The sequence below is a fragment of the Pipra filicauda genome, unplaced genomic scaffold, assembly GCF_003945595.2.
Source record: "Pipra filicauda isolate LSUMZ 115617 unplaced genomic scaffold, ASM394559v2 scaffold128_size5466820_pilon, whole genome shotgun sequence".
NCBI lineage: Eukaryota > Metazoa > Chordata > Aves > Passeriformes > Pipridae > Pipra > Pipra filicauda.
This window is the reverse complement of record NW_024103751.1, coordinates 4,449,455-4,471,279: the sequence shown is the minus strand read 5'-3', so window position 1 is coordinate 4,471,279 and position 21,825 is coordinate 4,449,455. Positions and strand designations below refer to the sequence as shown.

Genomic DNA, 21,825 nt, shown 5'->3' with positions numbered 1-21,825 from the left:
GGTGCAATAAAATGTTTTTGTATATACAGTGTATATACTACTATAGGTAGCTTTTTAGTAGGTATCTTTTTGTGTTGACCAATAGGCTTTCATAACTGCTTTTTAGATTAATAGACACCACTACATAGGCAAACACATAGCTGCTCTTGCAATGCAAGCAGTTTTCAAAAGACCAAATTTTTACAGAATTGTACACAAATAATTGGTGTTTTGTTTTTCCTTTCCTTCCCCGCACTTTTAGCTGGCTGTAAGGTGGTTGGAACACAACTGCCGCTACCAGTACCTGGATGAGCTTCTCCAGTACGTCCGCTTTGGCCTTATGGATGTGGATACATTGCATACTGTAGCTCTTACTCATCCTCTTGTCCAAGCAAGTGAAACTGCGACAGCACTCATTAACGAGGCCTTGGCTTACCACCAGAGCGTCTATGCACAGCCAGTTTGGCAAACCGCAAGGACAAAACCCCGCTTCCAGTCAGACACTCTCTACATTATTGGTGGGAAAAAACGTGAAGTCTGTAAAGTGAAGGAATTGCGATACTTCAATCCAGTAGATCAGGAGAACGTTCATATCGCAGGGATTGCTAACTGGAGTGAGCTGGCGCCTATGCCTGTAGGGAGAAGCCACCACTGTGTTGCTGTCATGGGAGACTTTCTTTTTGTAGCTGGTGGAGAGGCAGAGCACTCCACAGGGCGCACGTGTGCGGTGAGAACAGTCTGTCGATATGACCCTCGCACTAACTCTTGGGCTGAGATAGCTCCGATGAAGAACTGTCGGGAACACTTTGTGCTGGGAGCCGTGGATGAGTACCTGTATGCCGTAGGGGGGAGAAATGAATTGCGTCAAGTGTTACCTACAGTGGAACGCTATTGCCCCAAGAAGAACAAGTGGACCTTTGTTCAGTCCTTTGATCGATCGCTCTCATGCCATGCGGGATATGTGGTGGATGGTCTTCTTTGGATATCAGGTAGAAAACGTTTCACACAGTTTGAGGTACTAACAAAATATCAAAATACTGTCTTGAATTAAACTAATAAATCTTCTATGGTTTATATGTCATGATAACTTTTGTCTTAGGAGATGACTATTTCAAAGAATTGAAGCCTGATTAGAAGTATAGGAGCATAACATACCCATACAATATTTTATTTCTCCTAAGTGTCTCTCTGTGTTTCAAAGCTGCGTGTCATACGTGCTATCTCATGGCTGCCATTCATAAATCACAGTGAATTGAAACGATAATGCACTTTTGGACAAATTTCAGATGATAAATTCTGTGCTTCCTAAAAACAACCAACCAAAAGACAGTTTCTGTAGTATGATCTGGTACTTCTGACAGTGACAGGTCCCGAGGGAATTGCCTGAAGTTGTGTCAGGGGAGGCTTAGGTTAGATATTAGGAAAAGGTTCTTCACCCAGAGGCTGATTGGGCACTGGAACAGGCTCCCCAGGGAAGTGGTCACAGCACCAAGCCTGACAGAGTTCAGGAAGAGTTTGGACAACTCTCTCGGGGACATGGTGTGATTTTTGAGCCGGTCCAGGGCTGTGCAGGGCCAGGACTTGGATTTCCATAATCCTTATGGTTTCCTTCCAACTCAGAATATTCTATGATTCTTTGATTCATTTAGTCCTGATATTGAAATGGAAAATTAGGTGCTTGTTGGCTTGTACTGTTCCAGGGCTTGAAGGCAGATGTATGAATTGCACCCAGTTGCTCATCAGTATACTGTAACAGGCCAAAATGACCTTTGTTAGAAATCATCCATGGCGCTGTCTATAATGAGTGCACAGAACTGTCTGGATGTAATCTTAGCTTTATGGCACAGATAGATGAATGTATAGGCCTTATAATCCTAAACTAATGTATCATTTGCAACTGACTCTGATGCAGTTTTTATGTTATGTGTTACATTATTATGTTACATTGATGGGGGTTGAGGACATTGTTTACTCAGTCTTTGTAATGACTTCTGGGGTTAGTTATTTTGGAATCTGGTCGATAGTGTCTACAGAAAATTTCTTAGAAAAATATTCCCCTTTTACTAAGAAGTGTTCCATGGAAGATTATATAGTTACAATATTTATTAAGAAAGCTAACAAGTAAATGGGGCCAGCCTTTGAGGTAAACGTTCAGTGATTGGCATCTTCACTGTAGATACCCTGTGGTATCCCCTCTGGGGATTTTAATATGGTCTGGAATACCTCTGGTGAAAAGATGGTGTATGAATGGAAGATTAAGTTAGCTACTTAGGCCTTCACCGTGCTTCTCAAAGTATGTTGTTTAGGTGAGCAGATGTACCTTTTTGTCCATATGGATTAAGTGCCTCATGGGAATGGATTCCTAAGCACTGGCAGGGGACTTAGCAGGTATCTGTTTTTACTAATATACACTAAACTCATGAACGATGACTTTGGAATTAACAGCAGGACAAAACGAAGAAAATCAATGAGATCCCTGGCAGGTATTTGCATCTCTTCCTTCAGTAACCATCATTTAAGGAATCTTGTAGAGTTTGTGCTGTGTATTAATCCTGAAGTGAGATCCAGGTACAGTGCAGGAACAGGGTTTCTGTTTTAAGGTACCAGCTGGGTGTGTTCAGTGCATTATCCTCTTTATTGACTACTTTCCTATTTTATTAGTGAAGAAGGATGTATCTCTGTGGAGGGCACTTCAAATGCATGGAGGTTACTACTGTTGTATCTTACTTACTGGGGTTTTTTCCCATCTTATGGTTTACACTTGTCAGTCTCCATTGATGAAGAACAGGGCTTTTCAGGAAACTGTGGTAAGCATATTCATATAAAATCATTGAATGTGCACTAGAAATCCATCAGTGTGGTCTTTCCTCCAGTAAATGAAAAAAGTAATAATTTTTGTCTTAATTTAATTGAAAAAAACCTGAAAACAAACAAAACAACAAAAAACAAACCAACCCAAAAACTCTAAAATATCCAAAACACAAGATAGCATTTGATAGGATTTTTAAGTCAAATGTGGGACTGATTGAAGATTAAATTTAATCTTTCCAGATATGCTAGGAAAGGGGAAATTATACTGAGGATTAATTCATGTGCTTAGTTATGTAGGTGAAATGCATGCCTACCTGTTTGTTTTAAATACTACCTGCATTTATATAATGATGCAGTGTGATATTGTGTTCAAGGATATCCCTCTAACAGAGCTTAGAATCAGGGGGAGAGGTAAGTGGAAGCCTGTTATATCAGCTCTTTAAAACTGGGCAAAACAACAAAAAAGATTTTGTCAGTATTGTTCCATTTATATTTGTAAATGCCATGAACATAACTTCTGTTGTAAAACCACAGTCAAGAACAATGTTTTGGCAATGTAATAAGATAGATAGGGCTTTTCAGTTGTATTTGGGTAGTTTTTGAGAAAATGCTTAGAAGTTTTGAGTTGCTAGATTCCGACAGGTTATTATGAAGTACGAGAGCATACCATGCTACAGTTCAGTAGTGTATTGATCTGAATTATGTACTCACAGATTGAAAACTGGTTTCTATGTATTGAATAGAGTTATTTTAAAATGAAAGGGAGAAGGAGATATAATAACTGTAGCTAGCTTTCTATTATTAATTAATTGCTTAGGACTAAAATGTAGCTTGTGGTACATTCAGGGCTGGGGGAATAGTACAGAGAGATGTTTTATTGTATCATAGTCACTGCTGAAAACGTTCACTGTTCGTCATTGAATATAAGATGTTAGCATAAAAGTAATCAGTAATGCAGGAGGGAACCTAATTTTGAAGTATGTGGCCTAAAATTAAGTAATTAAAAAATTAGTCTGAGTTAGAGATGTTTCTGAGCTGTATCCCTGCTGCCTTTTCTGGGAAATATGGGTCATCAGCAAAGAGCTCTCAAAGTCAGTCTGCTACTACCAGCTGGCAAGGGAACCCTGAAAATGTGCCCAGTTTTTTAGTGAGTGAATAAATTAAACAGTGATAATATAAGTTTCTAGCCCTTGTATTTGTGGAGAGAGTCATCAAAGCATGACCTGCACGATGACCATTTACTTAGTGCCTCTGCTACAGCTGCTTGCCCTCTTAAAGGCTTTGCTGGTCAAAAGCTGACTAGACTTAAGGGGTTTCTGCTATTATTGGGAGTCATTTTCAGCTTTACTTTGCTGCTCCTTTGGGACAAATATGACAAAGATTCAAAAATAACAGAGGATAAAATCATGACAAAGGCAGCAGGGAAGGGAAGTGAGCTAAACAAAATGCTATACAAGTGTAAGCATATATAGGAAATGGGTGGCTAGTGTTTCAGGTGACAGAGGGGCTTCTAGGCTGCTACCACCTCTTTGGGGTTTTTAACCTGACAGAAGCATGTTAAAAGAGGGAGCCTTGGAGCCCTTTGCACTCTAGAACTAGTCAGACCCTCTGGTCAGCACAAGTGGATTCAGCTCTTGAGTTTTCTGGGCTCCATATTGTTATATAATTACTTTTTCTTGGGTGTTTTGGGTTTTGGGGTTTTTTTTCGTTTGTTTGGAGTTTTCTAGTTATTTTTTTTTCACAGCCATAGTTTTATTTTCTTATTAAAAAAAATACGTGGGAATTCGTCAAAATAATGTGCTTGTTTTAACTTCGATAGAGTTAATTTTCCTCATAGCAGCCAATATGGGCTGTGTTTGTATTTGTGCTGGAAACAGTCATGATGATATACAGGGATGTTTTTGTTACTGCTGAGCAGTGCTTGCACAGTCAAGGCTTCTCACCCCACCACACCAGCAAGGATGCTGGGGTGGGCAAGAGGTTGGGAGGGGACATAGCTGGGACCCCCACTGACCAAAGGCACATTCCATACCATATGGCATCATGCTCAGCATATGAAGCTGGAGGAAGAAGAAGAAAATGGGAGGACGTTTGTAGTGAATGGCTTTTGTCTTCCCAAGTCACCATTACGCTTGATAGATCCATGCTTTCTTGAGGATGGCTGAATTAATTCCTTGTTTTGCTTGCTTGTGTTTGTGTGTGGCTTTTGCTTTACCTGTAAACTGTCTTTATCACGAGTTTTATCACTTTTACTCTTCCAATTCTCTCCCCACCCCACCCCGGGGGAGTGAATGAGCAGCTGAGTCACTGACTGGGGTTAAACCACAAAAGATAAGTTCTCTGTACTGACATTGCAGCATCAGGCAGAGGGTTTGGAACTTTTATAGAAGGATGAATCTTACAGGCCCAAGTTAACATCTGATGCCATGACCAATTTCACAAATGAATTGCATGCCATGTGCTTGAAAAGTGAAGTATTTCAGTGAAAGTGAAACAAAATTCACCAAACACTTTGGAGTTCAACATTACGAACAATCATTAACTATAAAAGCGGGGAAGTATTTTCCATAAGAGCGAGAACTTGAACTATGCCCCATTTCCCTGCATCCTCCATGGCGTGCACATGCAAATCTGGAGATCTGCTTTTCCAGACACGTTAACCTTCCTCCACCCGTATAGGTGTAGTGCCCCTGGGGACAGCGAGGGGCAGGGAACCTCTGCCAGGCACTCCAGCTCTGGGCCATTCCTGTGCCTGAATCTTGGGATAATGATGCTTCCCCTGCCTCAGGTGCTCAAGAGATTAGCACATGAAAAGTCTTGTTTAAAGCAAAGTGTTATGCTGTTGTTTTGCAGAGGCCCGAGTTGTCTGACCTTAAGTGTGTCAGCTAAAATCACATCTTGACATACACATAAAAACTCAACTTGGGGGAAGGGGTAAACAAGCCAACCCTGTACAGTTGCTTTGTATTTAGTAAAAGGTATAAATATTTATCTTCAAAATTCAATATTCTTTTTGGGGTTTAACTGTTATTTTCTCCCTAATGGTGGTGATTTTGACCGAGGAAATGATGGTGATACCGTATCTTGGAGAATTATTCTGAGTTTGTAAATGATTCGGAATGAAAAGTATTACCTTACTGTCAGTATGCTGTTGTGAAGAGAAAAATATTTTCTCAGTAATGCCTAGAAAATTCTTTTATGAAAAATAGATCTGGAATAATAAGAATTTACAGAATCTAACAAAATCAGGTTTTACAGTGTGGCTGGCACAGGATTTACCAGGAGCAGGAGGTTAACAAGTACATAAAAATTGCCTCAGTGGCCCAGTCTTAGTCTGTATATGGAACATGTACAGACCTCATTATTACTGTATTTGAATAAAAGTAATAAATCTCGTACCTTTCAATCATGGACATTATAAGTTTGATGCCACTGATTCTTCTTAGATTGAATGTAAACATCCAGTTTTAATGATTTTAAAAAAAAAGAAAAAAGCAGTCTGCTAACAAATGTAGGGCTTGTGCCCCTCTTGCTTGCAGCTGGATTACATCTGGAGTGGCACAGCATTAATTAGAGCTGCTGTTGGCATCTTCCAGGGGACTTCTTAGAGTGGGAGAATATGCTCCAGCTCAGCTGCCCTCAATGCACCTGGGCTGGCTGAAGTAAGAGGCAATGGGTTTGCATGTTGAGGAAGGATTATCTTGTGTTTAACACACAGACACCTAAGAGAGGAGAGATTTCTATTCTAAAATAGAAGAGCACCTTGGGGTGTTATGTCATGTCAATTTCTATATATTCCCTGGATTTGCTGGAAGGAATACACATGGGGGCTCTTTGCCAATATGTAGTTTTACACATCTCCCAGTGAACTCAGATTCATGCAGCAACTGGGGACTTCAGAGAGAGTTGTGAGATTTTCTGGGGGATTTGGATTGGATTAGATTTCTCAAGTCATATGGGGGTCTTGCTAGGACATGTTATAAAGATGGATTATAAATTGTCGTTTGGGAAAATGGTGTTGAATCTACTACCTCCCACCCTTCTCTCTTTTTGGAAGTGTGTGTCTTGAAGGTGTTTTTCAGTGGAGTTTCTGGACAGATTGGGTGGGCTGTAACAACCCAAAATGTTTCCCGTGTGTGGAAAGGGCTGGACAAGGTAAGGTGTGTCTTGGAATCCTCCAGCAAATTCCTCATATAGACGGACACTGTTGCATGAGCTGGGAAGTTACAGGTCCTGAAGGGCTTAAAAACATTTACAGCCTGCAAGGGAGTGAGCAACAGTGACTGTGGCAGTGTAAAAACATTGCAAGCCCACAGGTTGGATGATGGGTTTTCCGTGAGGGCGTGCTCATGTCTGTAAGAGCAAGACACAGACTTGTCCTGAGGGTGCTTCAGGCCTCCCAGGAACTGGAGTCCTCAAAGCCAGCTGTTCATGTCAAAGTGGTGTAACCATCGCTCTATTTATAAAACCCAGCAAGCACTGACCAAATTGTAAATTTTCTGTCATTTACTCAGCCAGACTTTTTCTTCTCTTTCATTAACTTTTGGGTTACTACTACATTAGCTGCTATTGCTTGACATCAAATTTAGTAGCATGGTTTGTATTTTTAAATACTTTGTGTTGTTATGATGTCTCTCTTTCTATCCTCTCCTTTTCTCATAGAAAAAACAGCAGAGAAGTTTAAGGAATTCTCTCAGAATTACACAATTTTTTTCCGGAGAAAGTATGTATTATTTTTAGCATCATTTAAACTTTTTTTTTTCCCCTCCTTTGCCTATGTTTTGAGACACATATTGCTGTTCTTTTGCCCTTTCCCAGCTGCCTGGAGTATTTTTAAAAAAATAGTTCAAGAGGGCATTGCAGACTTGTTAAATCTGAATTTTGGCAGAAAATTTTAAACTTTCGCTATAGCACTTCAAAGTTAGGAGGAACTAGAGTTTGAAAATTGATGCAGATATAAGATGGCATATTTAATGACAGATGTATCTATAGAAACCTGTTAAGATGCAGATTATCCCCCTGAGGAGGGGAGATCAAAACTGCCAATCTATAAAATATACTTGTTAGGGGAAGGCATGGAATCTATCTCTGTGAGCACTTTGATTGCAGGGGACAGTGTAGCAGCATGTGGCATCATAACCTAAGAGCAGACAAATCAGCTTGATGACTTTCAAAGCCAAGAATACTGCTGGAGGCAAGGGTACTCCAGTCTAGAAGAAATTAAAACATATAGAGACTGTTATTAATTCCAGATCTATTTTTGTGTAGTCAAATCTGTATGCAAATCCTTAGCATCTCATTTTGGCAGATTAATCTAAAAGTGAAGAGCGATATGTGAAGGGAATGTAATGACAAAACACCAGAGAGGAGCAATATTGCAGAGGAAAAGATGTAAGCTGTGTACTTGATGTGAGGGGCTCTTTGTGAAGAGAAGCAAATAATTTTGCTTATTTGATTATTTTATTATTTTACGAGGAAGCAACACTCTTCTTTCTCTTCTTCCTCCACATCTTTCGCCCCAAATTAAGCTGTCCTTTTGGAATGGAAATACATGACCCAGCATTGTGTTTCTGATGTGTCTCCTGTAGTTTAACGTTCTGGAGGTAATCATCCAAATAACTATGATTTTTATTTTTCAAAATGCTAATCTGACATCTCATTTTAAACATTGTGCTGGGAGTGAAAATAACTGTATGTAAAAGAAAATCAAATTACAAAACAGATATTAGAAAAGATGGGTTTGTGCGTGTGGCTGATGGCTACTAGGACTGTGGAGGCTGCACAACAGTGTAGAGACAAATAACAGATTGTGAGTTTAGACACAGGAGCAGTCATTGGTTTCCAATGCCTGTTCTCGTGTGTGCACATCACAGGTTCTGTGTTGAGCAGGGTGCAGCACAGTGTGATGGAAATGGTTTGCAAAGGCTGCATCTCATCCTAGCTCTCTCTGAACCTGTAAGTGTCTCTGAGCTGGGAGTTTGTGCCATTGTCCATGTCAGGCCCAGCACAGGTTGGTGCTTGCTGAGATGCACCCAATTAACAGCGTTATTTCTCCCTGCTACTGCAGCTGAAGAGGACTCTAAAATAGATACATCCATAGTTTCTGCTATCCATTGATCAAATTCTCAGCCTCACTAAAATTATTTGGAGTAATCAGAGGGTACTTGTATGTTAGCAAGTAGCTCAACCCAGTAGGAGCAGATCAGCACTAAACTTTGGTTCTGAGTTCTTTATATTTATTCCATGTACATGTTCACATCTTTTGCTTTGGACTAGATTTGTTCTGGTCCTTTGGCCCAAATGTTCCCAGTACTAAGATGGAACAAAGCTATTCAAAAGACCAGTTATTATTTCACACTCTTATGCCACCATTAAGAAGTGAAGCACAGCTGGTGCAAATCTGGAACAGAGCTTCTGGTTTAACTTCAGTGCACACCCGTCCGAACGTACAGCCTAAAAGAACATGTGAGAGGTGGGGAAGTTGCTTCAAAATCACGATATGGCTCTGAACCAAAATGCTGCCCTAGCTGCAGCTGGACACTGGCAAAATGAGGATTCCCCAGCATGGAGCTTGGAGATAAAAGGAAAAAAAAAAAAACCCAGCAGCCTTAGTGGGAGTAGCTATAGCTCATCCAGCAGGAATGAGTAGTAGGAATTAGTAGCTGCATAATAGCTTATTGTATGATTAGTGTTGTAGGTGTCAGTCATCTTACTGACTTATAATGTTAAGTATAGGTGGTAAAGGTTAGACAAGATGGAGTTCTTGTCATACCTCTAAAAGGGGGACTGATGTCTATGGATTTATTTTTAGCTTTTTGTAGATTTTAGAAGTAGCTGTAGTTAGTTCACCCTTTAGCACAGTAGTTTACACATTTACCCATCCCAATTACCCCATTTCATATCTAACTATCTAAATTCCTGTAGCTTGTTTAGACTTCCCTCAAGGTAGGCCTTCTTTCTGTTTAAGAACATTTGCACCCTGGCTTGAACAACAAGATACATCATAGGAACAACAAGATACATCATAGTCAAAGCATCCTTCAAAACCCAGAGTTTTGGAGGAGCTCCAAGGACTGGATGTGCTGTGACTAAGAGGAAGATAAGGAAGAGGGGGTCCCAGAACCCCCTAACTCAATTGCCAAAGAGGCGTGCCGAGGGCAGAACTGGGAGGAACTGGGGAGCTGATAAATCTGGGATTGGTTGGGATAATACCTTATATTGTGGAACTCCCTGGACATGAGGTGCATCGTGTGTATTTCCCTGGGCCTAAGAGCCTAATTAAAGGACCTGCTTGTCTTACCTTATATACTAAATTGGCCTGGAGTTTTTTTCTCTGGGATCTTTTGAGGCATCAGTTTGGCCATAGCTCAGCCAGCAGGAATGAAAATCACTGTGCCGCTGACCTGGCTGAAACAGAAGAGAAGCATCAACAAATGCAATGACAGATGAAATTTGTTCTTCTCATTGCTGTGGATTTTGTCCACTATTGACACGTGCCATTAAAACTCTAATATAAAACGTTTGTCAGTATGAGTCGCACTGGTGTGTGGCCAGTGGCATGCCCTAGTTCTGCCCAGACCTCTTGGTAGGATGAAGGTGAGGTGCAACTTGCAGGTGTTATGTCTGGTCCCACCTTCCCATGGGCCCAGGGTGGTGAGAGAGGGGTACTGGGACCTGTGGCAGTGCTGCAGTGACACAGTTTTCCCAGGAGGTTTGAGCACACTCAAGAACATGTTTGCACAGGTAAGATTACGGACTTGACACTGAAGTTTTCCATGTTTACTCAATGAGATTTGCCTTTTAAAAATAATGGAGAACAGGATGATTGGGCATTAAACATCTGTTTACTGTGTTGAGGTAAATGGTTTGCAGCATCTACTTGGGTCAGACTCTATTCTGAACTTTTCTGAGGTGCTTTATACTTTGCTTTCTGACTGTTATTGGAAAGTAAGTGGTAGACCAGTTTCTGTCACTATGGAGGAACCTTCCAACCTAAGTCTACAACTAAACCAGGAGATACTCTCTCTACAAACTAAATATAGGATTGCTTTCAAATATGTAGGTGAGCTCAGCTGCACACATTTCCTCCATGCTGTCCAGCTGGCATTGGTATCCCACATCATGCTCCTGGTTAGGCAGAGATTCTCTCTGACCTCTTTCTTCTCTTTGATGCAAGCCCACCTCCTCCTCCTTTTTAAACTGTCACACTCTGCACACTCCTTGGAACAGGGATGGGTTTTATCTTAGTGTCTTGACTAAGGCTGAATGCACAGTCATTTAAAAACAGATCAGTTTTTATCTCGTTTTTAGCCCATAGAATTAGCTTTACAAAGGAAGTGTGTGTAGGGTGTTAATTGTTGCTATTCTGTGTTTCTCTATGTTTGACAAATAGGGCCACTTATTACCTTGTAACCAGATTAAAAAGTGCAGTGGAATGTAAGCAGAAGTTGTGGTACTTAATGTAATTATGTCAGCAAATGAACTCTAGAATTGGTTGTTTTGCTGTATCTGATCTCGGTCCTGGTTTTGCTTATATGAAAAAATATAACTTGTATAAACTCTTTCGTAGGAGGAGTAACAAATACTGCACAGTATCAAAACAGGCTCATGGTCTATGATCCTAAGCAGGTGGGTATCTGTGTTGTGTGTTTTTTCTCAAATGTTTTGCTTTAAACAGGTCTCCTGGCAAATGCGTACAATGATTTGTAAGGCTAAAAGCGCTGACCATTTGAATTAGTGGTATTTAAATTCACTGGGTACTGATGTGTGAATTTAACAGAGTAATGGAGACCCTGATGACTTATTATGTTTTTTAAGCCTGTAGGTATTAGAACCATCTTAGATTAAACACAGAAATGTGCTTTAAATCCCCTGTATTTGTCACTATTTATTTTGCTTGTTCGTTTTTTTTTGTAATCCAGCAGCCATGGGCGACATATACTCAAAGTCAGTGTCCCAAAACCGCTACGTGTCATTGGCATTTCTGCTTTGAATTGCATATATGAACCTTTTTGTTTCCTGTATATTTTGAGAACTGTACTACCTGGCTGTGACTTACTCTACTGCCTGCAAGGGTGCCTATCATTTCATTACCCAAGCACCTAAAATATGTTTTAGGGATTATTTCATACATTATGTATGTGTTTTGATTAGGTTAGCATGGCTCAGTAACCATTTCAGAGGGTTAGGGCATGGTTATGCCCTCTTGCTTGTATTAGGAATTAAAAGTCCTAAGCTTGCAATCAGAGTTGCGTAGCCTGATTTACACCCATGTGGAAGATTTTGACTTTGCTGATTGTAGGATAGGGGCTTTGATTGCTGTATTTGGAACCAAATTGTGCCAGGAGATGCTTCTATGTGGTTCCCACTGACTTTTTAAAGCATATCATGACTTTTTAAAGCATAGCCTGAAGCAGAAAGCAGGCGATGGCACACGTGCCTCTTTCTTTTTGAGGTGCAGTTTTATGCATTGATTGTACAAATGCTGATTGTCCTAAATCCAAGTAGTAATTACAGGCAGCAATCTTATTTTGCTTATGAGGGGGACAAATACTTAGCTACTGTGTCTCTATTGTGTACCTGACACTTAGATTCTTTACTTGCTGATGTGAAAGTTGCACCCCAAAATACCAGTGGCAGGGCTACTTCAGCGTGCTGTGTTGACAGTGAGAAAACCGGCCTGGCATGTAAAGAGTTACAGAGGAATTGTGTGCCTGCATTCTTCAAATGAGGTCCGCTTCATGTTTGTACACACAAGCTCTTTTTAAAAATTCAGCTGGCATATTGTTTACGGTGGGTACTGGAAACCATCACATCTGCTTGCATCTCGCACAGAATCTCAATAACTCTATCATTCAGCACCGGCGTTTGCTTCTGCGCGAGGCCTTTGTGGCGAGTCGATAATGCCTGCCATCTGCCACAGAGCACACAGCTACCTGCCAACAAGCCGGCTGGGGTGACCTCTGCTTCCCCACCACTGATTAGTATTCACACATCGGCTTATTAGAAATGACCCCACCAGGCCCCTCTGTTTCTTTGCCTTTGCAGTGCTTTGCGGCTCACCTGGCAGGCACTGCAGTGGAGGAAGCTAAAGATATAATCAGGGGATGCAGGCAGGCTTTCCAAAGCAGATGGTGTCTATAGTCTGGTGTTAAGAGACTGGACTACTAATGCAATCATTAATGCCTAATATTCAACTACTACTACACATTGAAATGTGTAGCTATATATTGTGGAGGTTAAAAGGCAGAAGTTTTAGGGGCTCTTGAGTTACCACAAGTGGTAGCACATGTATCACAAAGAATTTCCTCACAGATTTTAACTTCCTCCACTTAAATTAATCTCATCTGCTGCCAGGTTGTTTGAGGAGCAGGAGCAATTTTTTTCTTAGGTTTAAATACTGTGCTTTAATCCCTTATCTTCCATGTCTTCTCGCCTGTCCCCATAGCAGGTAGAATTCTTGAATATTGTTAATGAGTAAGAAAAATATGCAAAAGGATGTTACTTTGTAAGTTTCCAGAAATAAAGGGTTAACATTAAACCAAATACATTAATCATTTGAGAAGATTCTTAGGAAATTATTTTTCCTTGTTGCTTCATTCTCCAAGGATAAGATCAAATAAGCTTCTGAATAAAGAAACGTAGAAGAATCTCTCGTCTCATAACAGAGCTCATTGGTACAGATAATTGTAGCGCTGTATACAAAGCAGGCATCTAATAGTCTGGCTTAAGTAGCATTTGCTACTGAGTTATAAAGGAAAAAAAATACTTTTGAAACCTGATGATCTAGACAGAAATAATACAGAGCAAGAAATACTATTAAATTAATGAATTTAAATGTGAGAACTGTAAACCACATGTTGAAAGTCCAGTACATCTAGTCAGTGTTATAACCAACACACATGTCTAATATGTGAACAACACAAATATATGCATTTGTGATTCCTGACCAAGGGTAAGAAGAACATCAGTAATGTGCTACTGTTTATTATACTACTAATACAGGTGTGTCTGAGCAGTGCTGAGACAAGTTCTCTCTTTCTCTTTCCAGAATAAGTGGTTAAGCCGTAGCCCAATGTTGCAGAGGAGAGTGTATCACTCCATGGCAGCTGTCCAAAGGAAACTTTATGTGTTAGGTGGGAATGATCTTGACTACAACAATGATCGGATCCTGGTCCGGCACATAGACTCCTACAGCATAGATGCTGACCAGTGGACGCGTTGCAACTTCAACATGTTGACAGGTGAGTATTGCACACCAAAAGGGGAACTTGCTGCTATTGAAGAGAAACATCAGTTCTTTTCTCTTTAGACGCCTTTAGAATTTGGAACTACATGACTTTGCTACCATTGCTTCTGATTTATGGACCATCGTCAGCCAACAAGACATTTTGGATTACAGTTCTGGCACTGAGTGGTCTACAAAACCTTTGTGTTAGCACATTGTACACTAAATTTTTAAGAAAGTGCACATAAATTTAATTTAATGAAGCAGTAAAAAATAATTTGTCATAATATTACCACTACTGTTTTTTGATTCTCCAGAAGCTTGCCTGCAGTCATAGATTTAGCTCCCTGAATGTACAAGAGACTGATGCATCTCTACCATAATAACATAATTTTGTAGTACTTTCTGCTGGAATTATAGGGCAAAGATTTCACTCAAATTCATTAACCCTCACTTTCTTCTAAACAGTATCTTCTTAATCAAATACCCAAAAGGAGGTGTCCTTGTTTGAATTCTGTTGTCAGGAATGAGTTAGTTAGCTGGAGTATCTGTAAAGTTCCTCTTGACTTTCACTAGGAAGAACTGTTACAGTCAGAACTTGCAAAGCACTGCAACTCACTGTTCAGCCATCCAGTCCACCAAAGTTCACCTCCACCTGATACAATTCCCAGATGTACTACCCCCTTGAATCCCTGGGGATTCATAAAGCCATAAAGTCATACAATTCATTCATAGAATCATAAAATGGTTTGGGTTGGAAGGGACCTTAAAGATCCAACTTTATTTCCAACTCTCCTGCCATGGGCAGGGACACCACCCACTAGACCAAGTTGCTCAGACCCCATCCAACCTGACCTTGAACACTGCCAGGGATGGGGCATCAGCCTACTCTCTTTCAGTTTGAATCTATTCCTCTTGTTCTGTCACTATATGCCCTTGTAAAAAGCCCTCTCCAGCTTTCTTGTAGGCTCCCTTCAGGTACTGGAAGGCCACAAATAGGTCACCCTGAAGCCTTCTCTTTTCCAGGCTGAGCAGCCTTACCTTGTAGGAGAGGTGTTCCATCCCTCTGATCATCTTTATGGCCATCTCCGGACTCACTCCAACAGTGAGTTGTCCTTCCTGTGCTGAGGTCTTCAGAGCTGGATGCAGCACTCCAGGTGGAGTCTCACCAGAGTGGAGTAAAGGGGCAGAATCACCTCCCTCGACCTGCTGGTCAGGCTACAAGACAGGCACGTGACACATTCTTAGAGTAGCACCAACAGTAGCTTTGCACAAAAGGTTGGATTTCCAGGATAGCACAGCATTAATGTTGTGCAGCAAACTCGAAGCTCAATTAGTAACTACTGGCTGCCAAAAAGTTTCAGCTCAGACTGCTGTAGGAGTCCTACAACTGAACCTACCTCACTTTTCAACCTTTTTTATTTGGCATTGCAATAATTTCTGAGATCTACCACTGAAAAGGATACAAAGGCTGTAGGAGCCTAACTTAGAAGCTCTAGGTAACTAGAAACGCTGTGTTAGGGAGATGAATGTCTGACAAATAAAGCAGTCACCTTAAGCCATTTTCTGCCTGGTGGGTTTAAAACTGCTCTAGTGGCAACTTTGTTCTTTTAAGATATTGCACAGGGTTTCTTAATTTCTGAGATCTGGAAAAGGGTTGCTTGGTTTCCAAGTCAGGCCATTATAGAGTTCTTGATGAACACTGAGAGGCACAGATTAAAAAGGAGTTACACACTGTCAAATAGAACCAGTTTTTCATCTCTCTTTTGCTCACTAGTTAATTATTTTATTATCTGGAAGAACTGACAGCCTTTGAGAAGGATGTCATCTGATTTGCAAGTGCAAAACCCTGGCACCACAGGTACGCTCATTCTGGAGCTGACCCCTGTCCTACTACAGATAGCTGCCTCTCCTTAGCCTGCAAGGTTGTTTCCACAACCTGCACCTTGAGAAGGCATCTAAGCCTTTCTTTCTGTCTGTGCAACTGGCAGTAAATGTGCCTGTTGCGCTGTGTAGTGCAGATTTTTCTAAGGCTGTATTTATCCGTCAAAACTCCCAAACTTGTTCAGGAGACCGTTGCTGTGGGGATGAACTTGAGCAGCAGCTTCTGCCATTTTCACCGTACTTGTACCTGGAGGAATGGTGGGGGTGAACAGGTGTGGGCAGCCCATGAGGGGCCCTCGTGACTCTCAGCCTCTGTGTCTGTTTGGATGTTCATGTCTGATGGTAGCTGCAAGGCAGGTAGAGGCCGTGAAGCACGTGTATGCAAACCAGTGCCATTGAGAAAGGAGTAGATGGTCCCTGCACTGCCACATTATTGCTCATCTGGGACATCTCTGGGCAGCACTGTACGGGGCTCCTGTGTAGAGCAAGGAACAGCCCTCATGCTTCACCTTCGCTCCAACATGTTGTGAATTCTGAAACAGTCAAATTACTGCCAGGTGCATTTGCATCCTACTACAGAACTCCAACATTTGGTGTTCAAAGGGTTAATTAAACACTGAAAGTGGTTTCTATTTCCTTCCTTGCTTTAGGTCAAAATGAATCTGGAGTTGCCGTCCACAATGGTAGAATATATTTAGTTGGTGGCTATTCGATTTGGACAAATGAGCCTTTGGCATGTATCCAGGTGAGTGATTTATGCTTCTTTTTAAAGTCTTTTCCAATAATGTCACAAGGATAAGTTTTGCACAGAGGTTATTAAAAAAGGAAAATATATGTGAAGTGGAGAGATTAAGGATATTTCTTATGCAGCCACTGAACCTGCATAAACATGAAGAGGAAATACTGTGGATATTAAAAATACTTCCAGATGAGCCAAAGATGCAATTCCTCTGAGATATTCCAGTAAACCAGGGTTGAGTTGTCTTTCCTTTGGCAAGGTTTGGATAAAATAACGTATATATAGTCACAGCTTACACAATCAGGTTCAAAAGAAAAAGGGTTGCAGAAATGGATGACAGGGCATGGGCTGAGAATTTTTCAGCCCGTCTTGTGATTTATTTTTTTTTCTTTCCAAGTCGTGTTTCTGAAGGGCAGCCAGAGTTAACGAGTTGTTCATTGACCACGTTCAGTCAGCCTGCAACCTGCCCTAGGACTGACTGCTTTAAAGCTTCAGTGGAAGGTTTTTGATCCCTGCTGTAGGCAACAGGTTGTCCAACAAACTCTTCTGCTCTCTCATCTTGTATAAGAGCAGCTCACCTACAGATCCATGACTTTCTGGTATTCCTGTACAGAAGCTAGGAATTCTTATCTTTCTGCATGTTCCTGAGTGAAGCAGTTCTGCATCACAGCCATCGCTTTGTGACCAGCTGGGCAGTTACAGACAGAAACTCTTGTTTTACATCTCAGTTTCTGCCCTTTTGCTGATAAAGAACATTTTCATTAGCTTCCCACTTTTGGGGGTTTAGGATTTCCCCTCCAAACTGTCCCCATAAGACTACAAGTAAGGCTTAGCATAAGAAAGGAATACTTTAGGATGCCGAGCTGCTGGTCTTCTAATGAGTTCATAAAGGGTAGATCATGCAAGATAAACAGTTAAAAACATGTTCTGGTCGTAGTATAATTGTGTTTTACTAAGTTGTTGGATACTGTACCTAACAATTTGTTGGAAAAAGTCATTCAGACTGGCTTTGCTAACACTAGCTGACGTACAGTGCTTTAGGTGGAGTAATAGCGCAGTACAGAGGTGGTGGCTGTACTCCACCTACGGGCTCATTTATAATCAACAGGTACTTTACAGCATTGCACCTGGGTTTAAATGCGGCTTAGTGACAAGTAAAAATGATCCTGGGATCTTGCTGTCTTAAATGGACATTTGTCCACATCCCCAAACTAGTTGTGAACTGGCAGCCTGCCTGACAATTCCCACATCAAAGGGAAAAGCCGTATAATGAGTGATTTGGCAGAGCTGTGTGTGCTGCCCCTTCTCAGCTGCTGGCAGAGTGCCTGGCTTTAACCAGCATAACTAGCCCTTTTATGTTCAAATTGAGGAAAACTGAGGTTGTTTTCTCCTTTGGAAGAAAAAAAATCCGCTTTTCCCATATACCTTTACTTTCTTTAAGTCAGTCATTTATTTGGCATTTCTATCTTCTGTAGAACTGCCGTGGTCCTTATATACCACCAAAGCTGACAAATCATTTCTGCTGTGCCAGCAGGAGCCCTTCTGTGCAGAGTAACCCACTTGCATGGCTGCACATTCTGCTGCCAGAAAGCAGGATCCAGTGTCACTGTTTGCTGCTGAGTGCCTGAGCACTCAGGTTTTGGTTTGGTTGATAAAGACAGTCAGTGGATCACTAGAGCACCAATACAATCTAAAACTTATCTGAAACTACCTTTCTGTTGGGATTAATAGTGCATACATGTGGTGTGTCCCAGCACATTTGTTTCAGCCTTCTTTTGTGATCCTGAAAATATTTTGCATGCTTTGACCTACAGGTGCTGGATGTTAGCAAGGAGGGGAAGGAAGAGGTATTCTATGGGCCTACACTCCCCTTCGCTTCCAATGGAATAGCTGCATGCTTTCTTCCAGCTCCATATTTCACATGCCCCAACCTTCAGACTTTGCAAGTGCCTCACCATAGGATTGGCACAATGTGAGACACTCCTTGCGCTTCACAAAATCAGAAGTGGAGGGGGAAAGCATCAAACCCTGTGTATAGAAGGGTTTCTCTGGGTCAATGAGAAGAATCAATCTACACGGACTGCTGCTTTACCATCACACATTTGTCTTAAGGTCAGATCACAACAAGCAGGAAGGACGCTACAAAAACTGTCTGCAGTTTCTCCCCTCTGCCTCAGATGTAGAAGCACATACATGAGAGTGTTTTTGGCATTTTTGCTGATGACTACTTGCTATGTGTCTACTTCATTTCCTTATGCAACTTTGTAAGGCATTGTGGATGCTCTCAGCTCCTTCTGGGATGCTCTTTTTTGGGGTCTTTATGTTCAGTTGTTCACCAACGGCACTTTCAAAGATGATAGAAAGCTCTGTTTATGTTGATAAAGATGATATCATACTCTGGCAATTATGCAACTTACTCGATACCTTTGGCAAAAAGAATAACAAATGTGTTGACTTCCAATTCCGAACTCTGTCGTTTACAATTTCTCATGTAATAATACTTCATTTTAAATTTAAATACTTGGAAACAGATTAAAACAAAGCAAAAAAGCAAACAAGCCCTATAGGATATGGGGAACAGATAAAAATTGTCTCAGCTGAAAGAGAAAGAAACTGGTGCCTCATGGTTAAACTCAAGTCTGAACGGAATTTGTTTGTCTGAGAATCTAAATATCGTTTGGGATGTCATTTACCAAGGTCTGCTATCAAATAAATGTTACCTTCTGTCATATGATCAATTCTTCCTGACAGCTGCAGTCTTTTAATGGTGGAGATCAGCCTCTTTACTGTATAATTAAAATGTGCCATTTACTTAATATTTTTAATATCCAGTTTGCAAGGGGTCACCACATTTACAATTATCAATGAACAGTCTCATTTTGTCCAACATATGGTCCCACAAATCACTGGTCTCCAGAGGCTAAACAGGTGTAGAATAATGTCAATATTTATTTATTTATTCTTTCCATTTATATAGTGTGTCTCCATTCCATTCTCCAGGCATATGCCAGCTCACAACAAATACTCTAACCTGGTATATTTTGGCTTTGCTGGGCTACTGCAGCCCCTGTCTCTTATTTCTGTGTTTTATTTACATAGCTAACAAAATTTTCAATGTTTGTAAATATTAACCAAGCATGTTATTAAATCTTCCTCTATTTCTGATTTATGGGTAGTCTGCACTTCTCTGCTTTACCTACTGATCAGCTCCCTGCCACTGCGGTCTAAGCAGACCTGTCAAATTCCTACTGATGCTCCTGCAAATGCCACCTGCAGAATATGCTGTGGCAGTAGCCCACGTGTGCTGGACAGGAAGAGGTTTGACTTTGTCCAGGGAGCAGTGTTTTCAAATCAAATGCATCTTTTCACTTCTAAGGGTCTGGTTACAGGGAAGTAACTTTATCACCATTTCTGTCTCCTGCTGGGCAGTGTACTCACGGAACATCACCTTTCCTTTTCCAATACTTATCAGGTTAAAATGTTTTATGGGTTTTTTTTGCTAAGCTTTCTCACTCTCATTGCCTAGAGAAGAGGTGCAGCTGCACTGTCTTTGCCTGTTGCGCTGACTTGAGTTGCTAACATTGTCTCCCTCTGTGCACCAAGCAAGCCTACATCCAGGCAGTACTTTTCTCTATACTACATGAAAGCTGTATAGGCTGTACATCAAGATATATTTTAGTTTCTTGGTTTGTTTGATCTCCTGAAAATCTGCATGCAAGGGACAGCTCTCCTAACAGGCTATTTACAATTCAGAAATTGTTTTCCTGTGAGGGCTGCAGGGCCCAAAGCCTGCCAGTATTCGAACTTTGACTTATGTGTAGTTTTCAGGGATACAAACATATTACGTCTCATTCTCAAGAGAAGGGCAGCTAAAATAATCAAAACTTGTGTGCAGGGGCTTTGAGCCTCATCCTGGAGGTATCACACCGGGTAGGTGATCAGCTTTTGCTCTGGAGGCAGAACTGACATATACTTCCCATTTTGTAGGTGGTGGGAGGATTAAGTTCTCAGCCTTTGTAAAGCCCAGTGCACTTCTGGCAATAGTGCAAAGTATGAATTTGTATGCCTCAACTTAGTTTGGAGGCCTTTATTTCTAGGCCTCATAGCTTACCACAGCTCCAGCTATGGAATAATTTCTAAACTGCTGCTCCCGGAGAACAAGGGGAGGGATTACGATGGATCTGGCCAACTGAGTGGTGACAGAAAGCAGCAGCAGTGACCCGCATTTGAGAAGCAGGGGGGGCAGCTCCCTTATGCAAAGCAGCATGTGCCTCTTGGTTCGAGGTCTGAAAGGCAAGAAAGTTATTTATCATGTTTGTTCTGCCCTTTAGACGCTTTTACTGCTCCACTTGTTATCACCAATTGTCTGTACTGTGAATAGCAGTTTTAAACAGCTGTGCAATCGCATTATATTAGTCAGGGGTACCTCTGCCACAGAGCCTCAGGACAACACATATGCTCTTATTAGTGTCAGGATTCTGCTCTGGCTCTTAATCATCCGGCTCCACTGATTACTGACAAGTCCCTCTTAGCCTCAAAGTTTTTGTGCCACACTTTCCTATCTGTGTCCTTTTGCTTTTGTTACAGGACCTACAGGACAGAGGGGGATGCTTTACTGCATCTTAAATCAGAAAATGCCACATAGCCCTTGGCAGTTGAGCAAAACCTGGTTAGTTATTGCCAGGTAAGAAAAGGATGGTGTGGATGCAAGAGCAAACAGAGAGCATCCTGCTGTGGCTGAGGGGTCTCAGCTGGGGAGGAGCTGGGATGGGAGAACAAGGATGGCTTCACCTGCCACCTGCCGCTGTGCAGGACTCCAGGTGGCAAAGGCTGCCCAGTGAGCTGAAGGTTCTCAATCACCATGTCCTCATTTTGCCATCTTTCCACTGAGTGTCTCAGGCTTCTGAAACTGCCACAGTTGCAGGTTCCTGTGTGTGAGCTCCAGATCTGCCTCTAAATTTTGTGCCATTTTTGGCAAACATACAACTCTGAACCCAACCTTTGTCCCTACCCAGCCTAGTGTTTTGGTACATACCTCTGACATGCAGTTTAGCTCAGTTTTTCCACAAAGCCTTAAAGCTGTCCAGAATAAGAATATTTCCCTGCTTGCTGGTTCTGTTACCAGAGAGTCTGATCAGCACAGTGTGAGAGCTGATGCCAATGCAAGTCTTTCATCCAGCTGGGA

The 21,825-nt window shown here is 41.4% G+C and overlaps 1 protein-coding gene across 3 annotated transcripts in view; it reads left to right on the top strand.

Annotated features, from left to right (window-relative positions):
- KLHL32 (kelch like family member 32) overlaps positions 1-19,805 on the top strand; it is a 126,825-nt gene extending 107,020 nt beyond the window's left edge. For 2 of the 3 annotated variants that reach the window (XM_039390825.1, XM_039390826.1), the window contains 5 exons: positions 242-968; positions 11,360-11,418; positions 13,841-14,033; positions 16,552-16,646; positions 18,455-19,805. In XM_039390825.1, coding sequence (XP_039246759.1) covers positions 242-968; positions 11,360-11,418; positions 13,841-14,033; positions 16,552-16,646; positions 18,455-18,616 — 1,236 coding nt within the window. In that variant the 3' untranslated portion in view covers positions 18,617-19,805. Of the gene's footprint in view, positions 1-241; positions 995-8,318; positions 11,316-11,359; positions 11,419-13,840; positions 14,034-16,551; positions 16,647-18,454 lie in introns of those variants that run through there. The other variant, XM_039390829.1, reaches the window with a different exon arrangement.
- Positions 19,806-21,825: the final 2,020 nt, after the last annotated feature.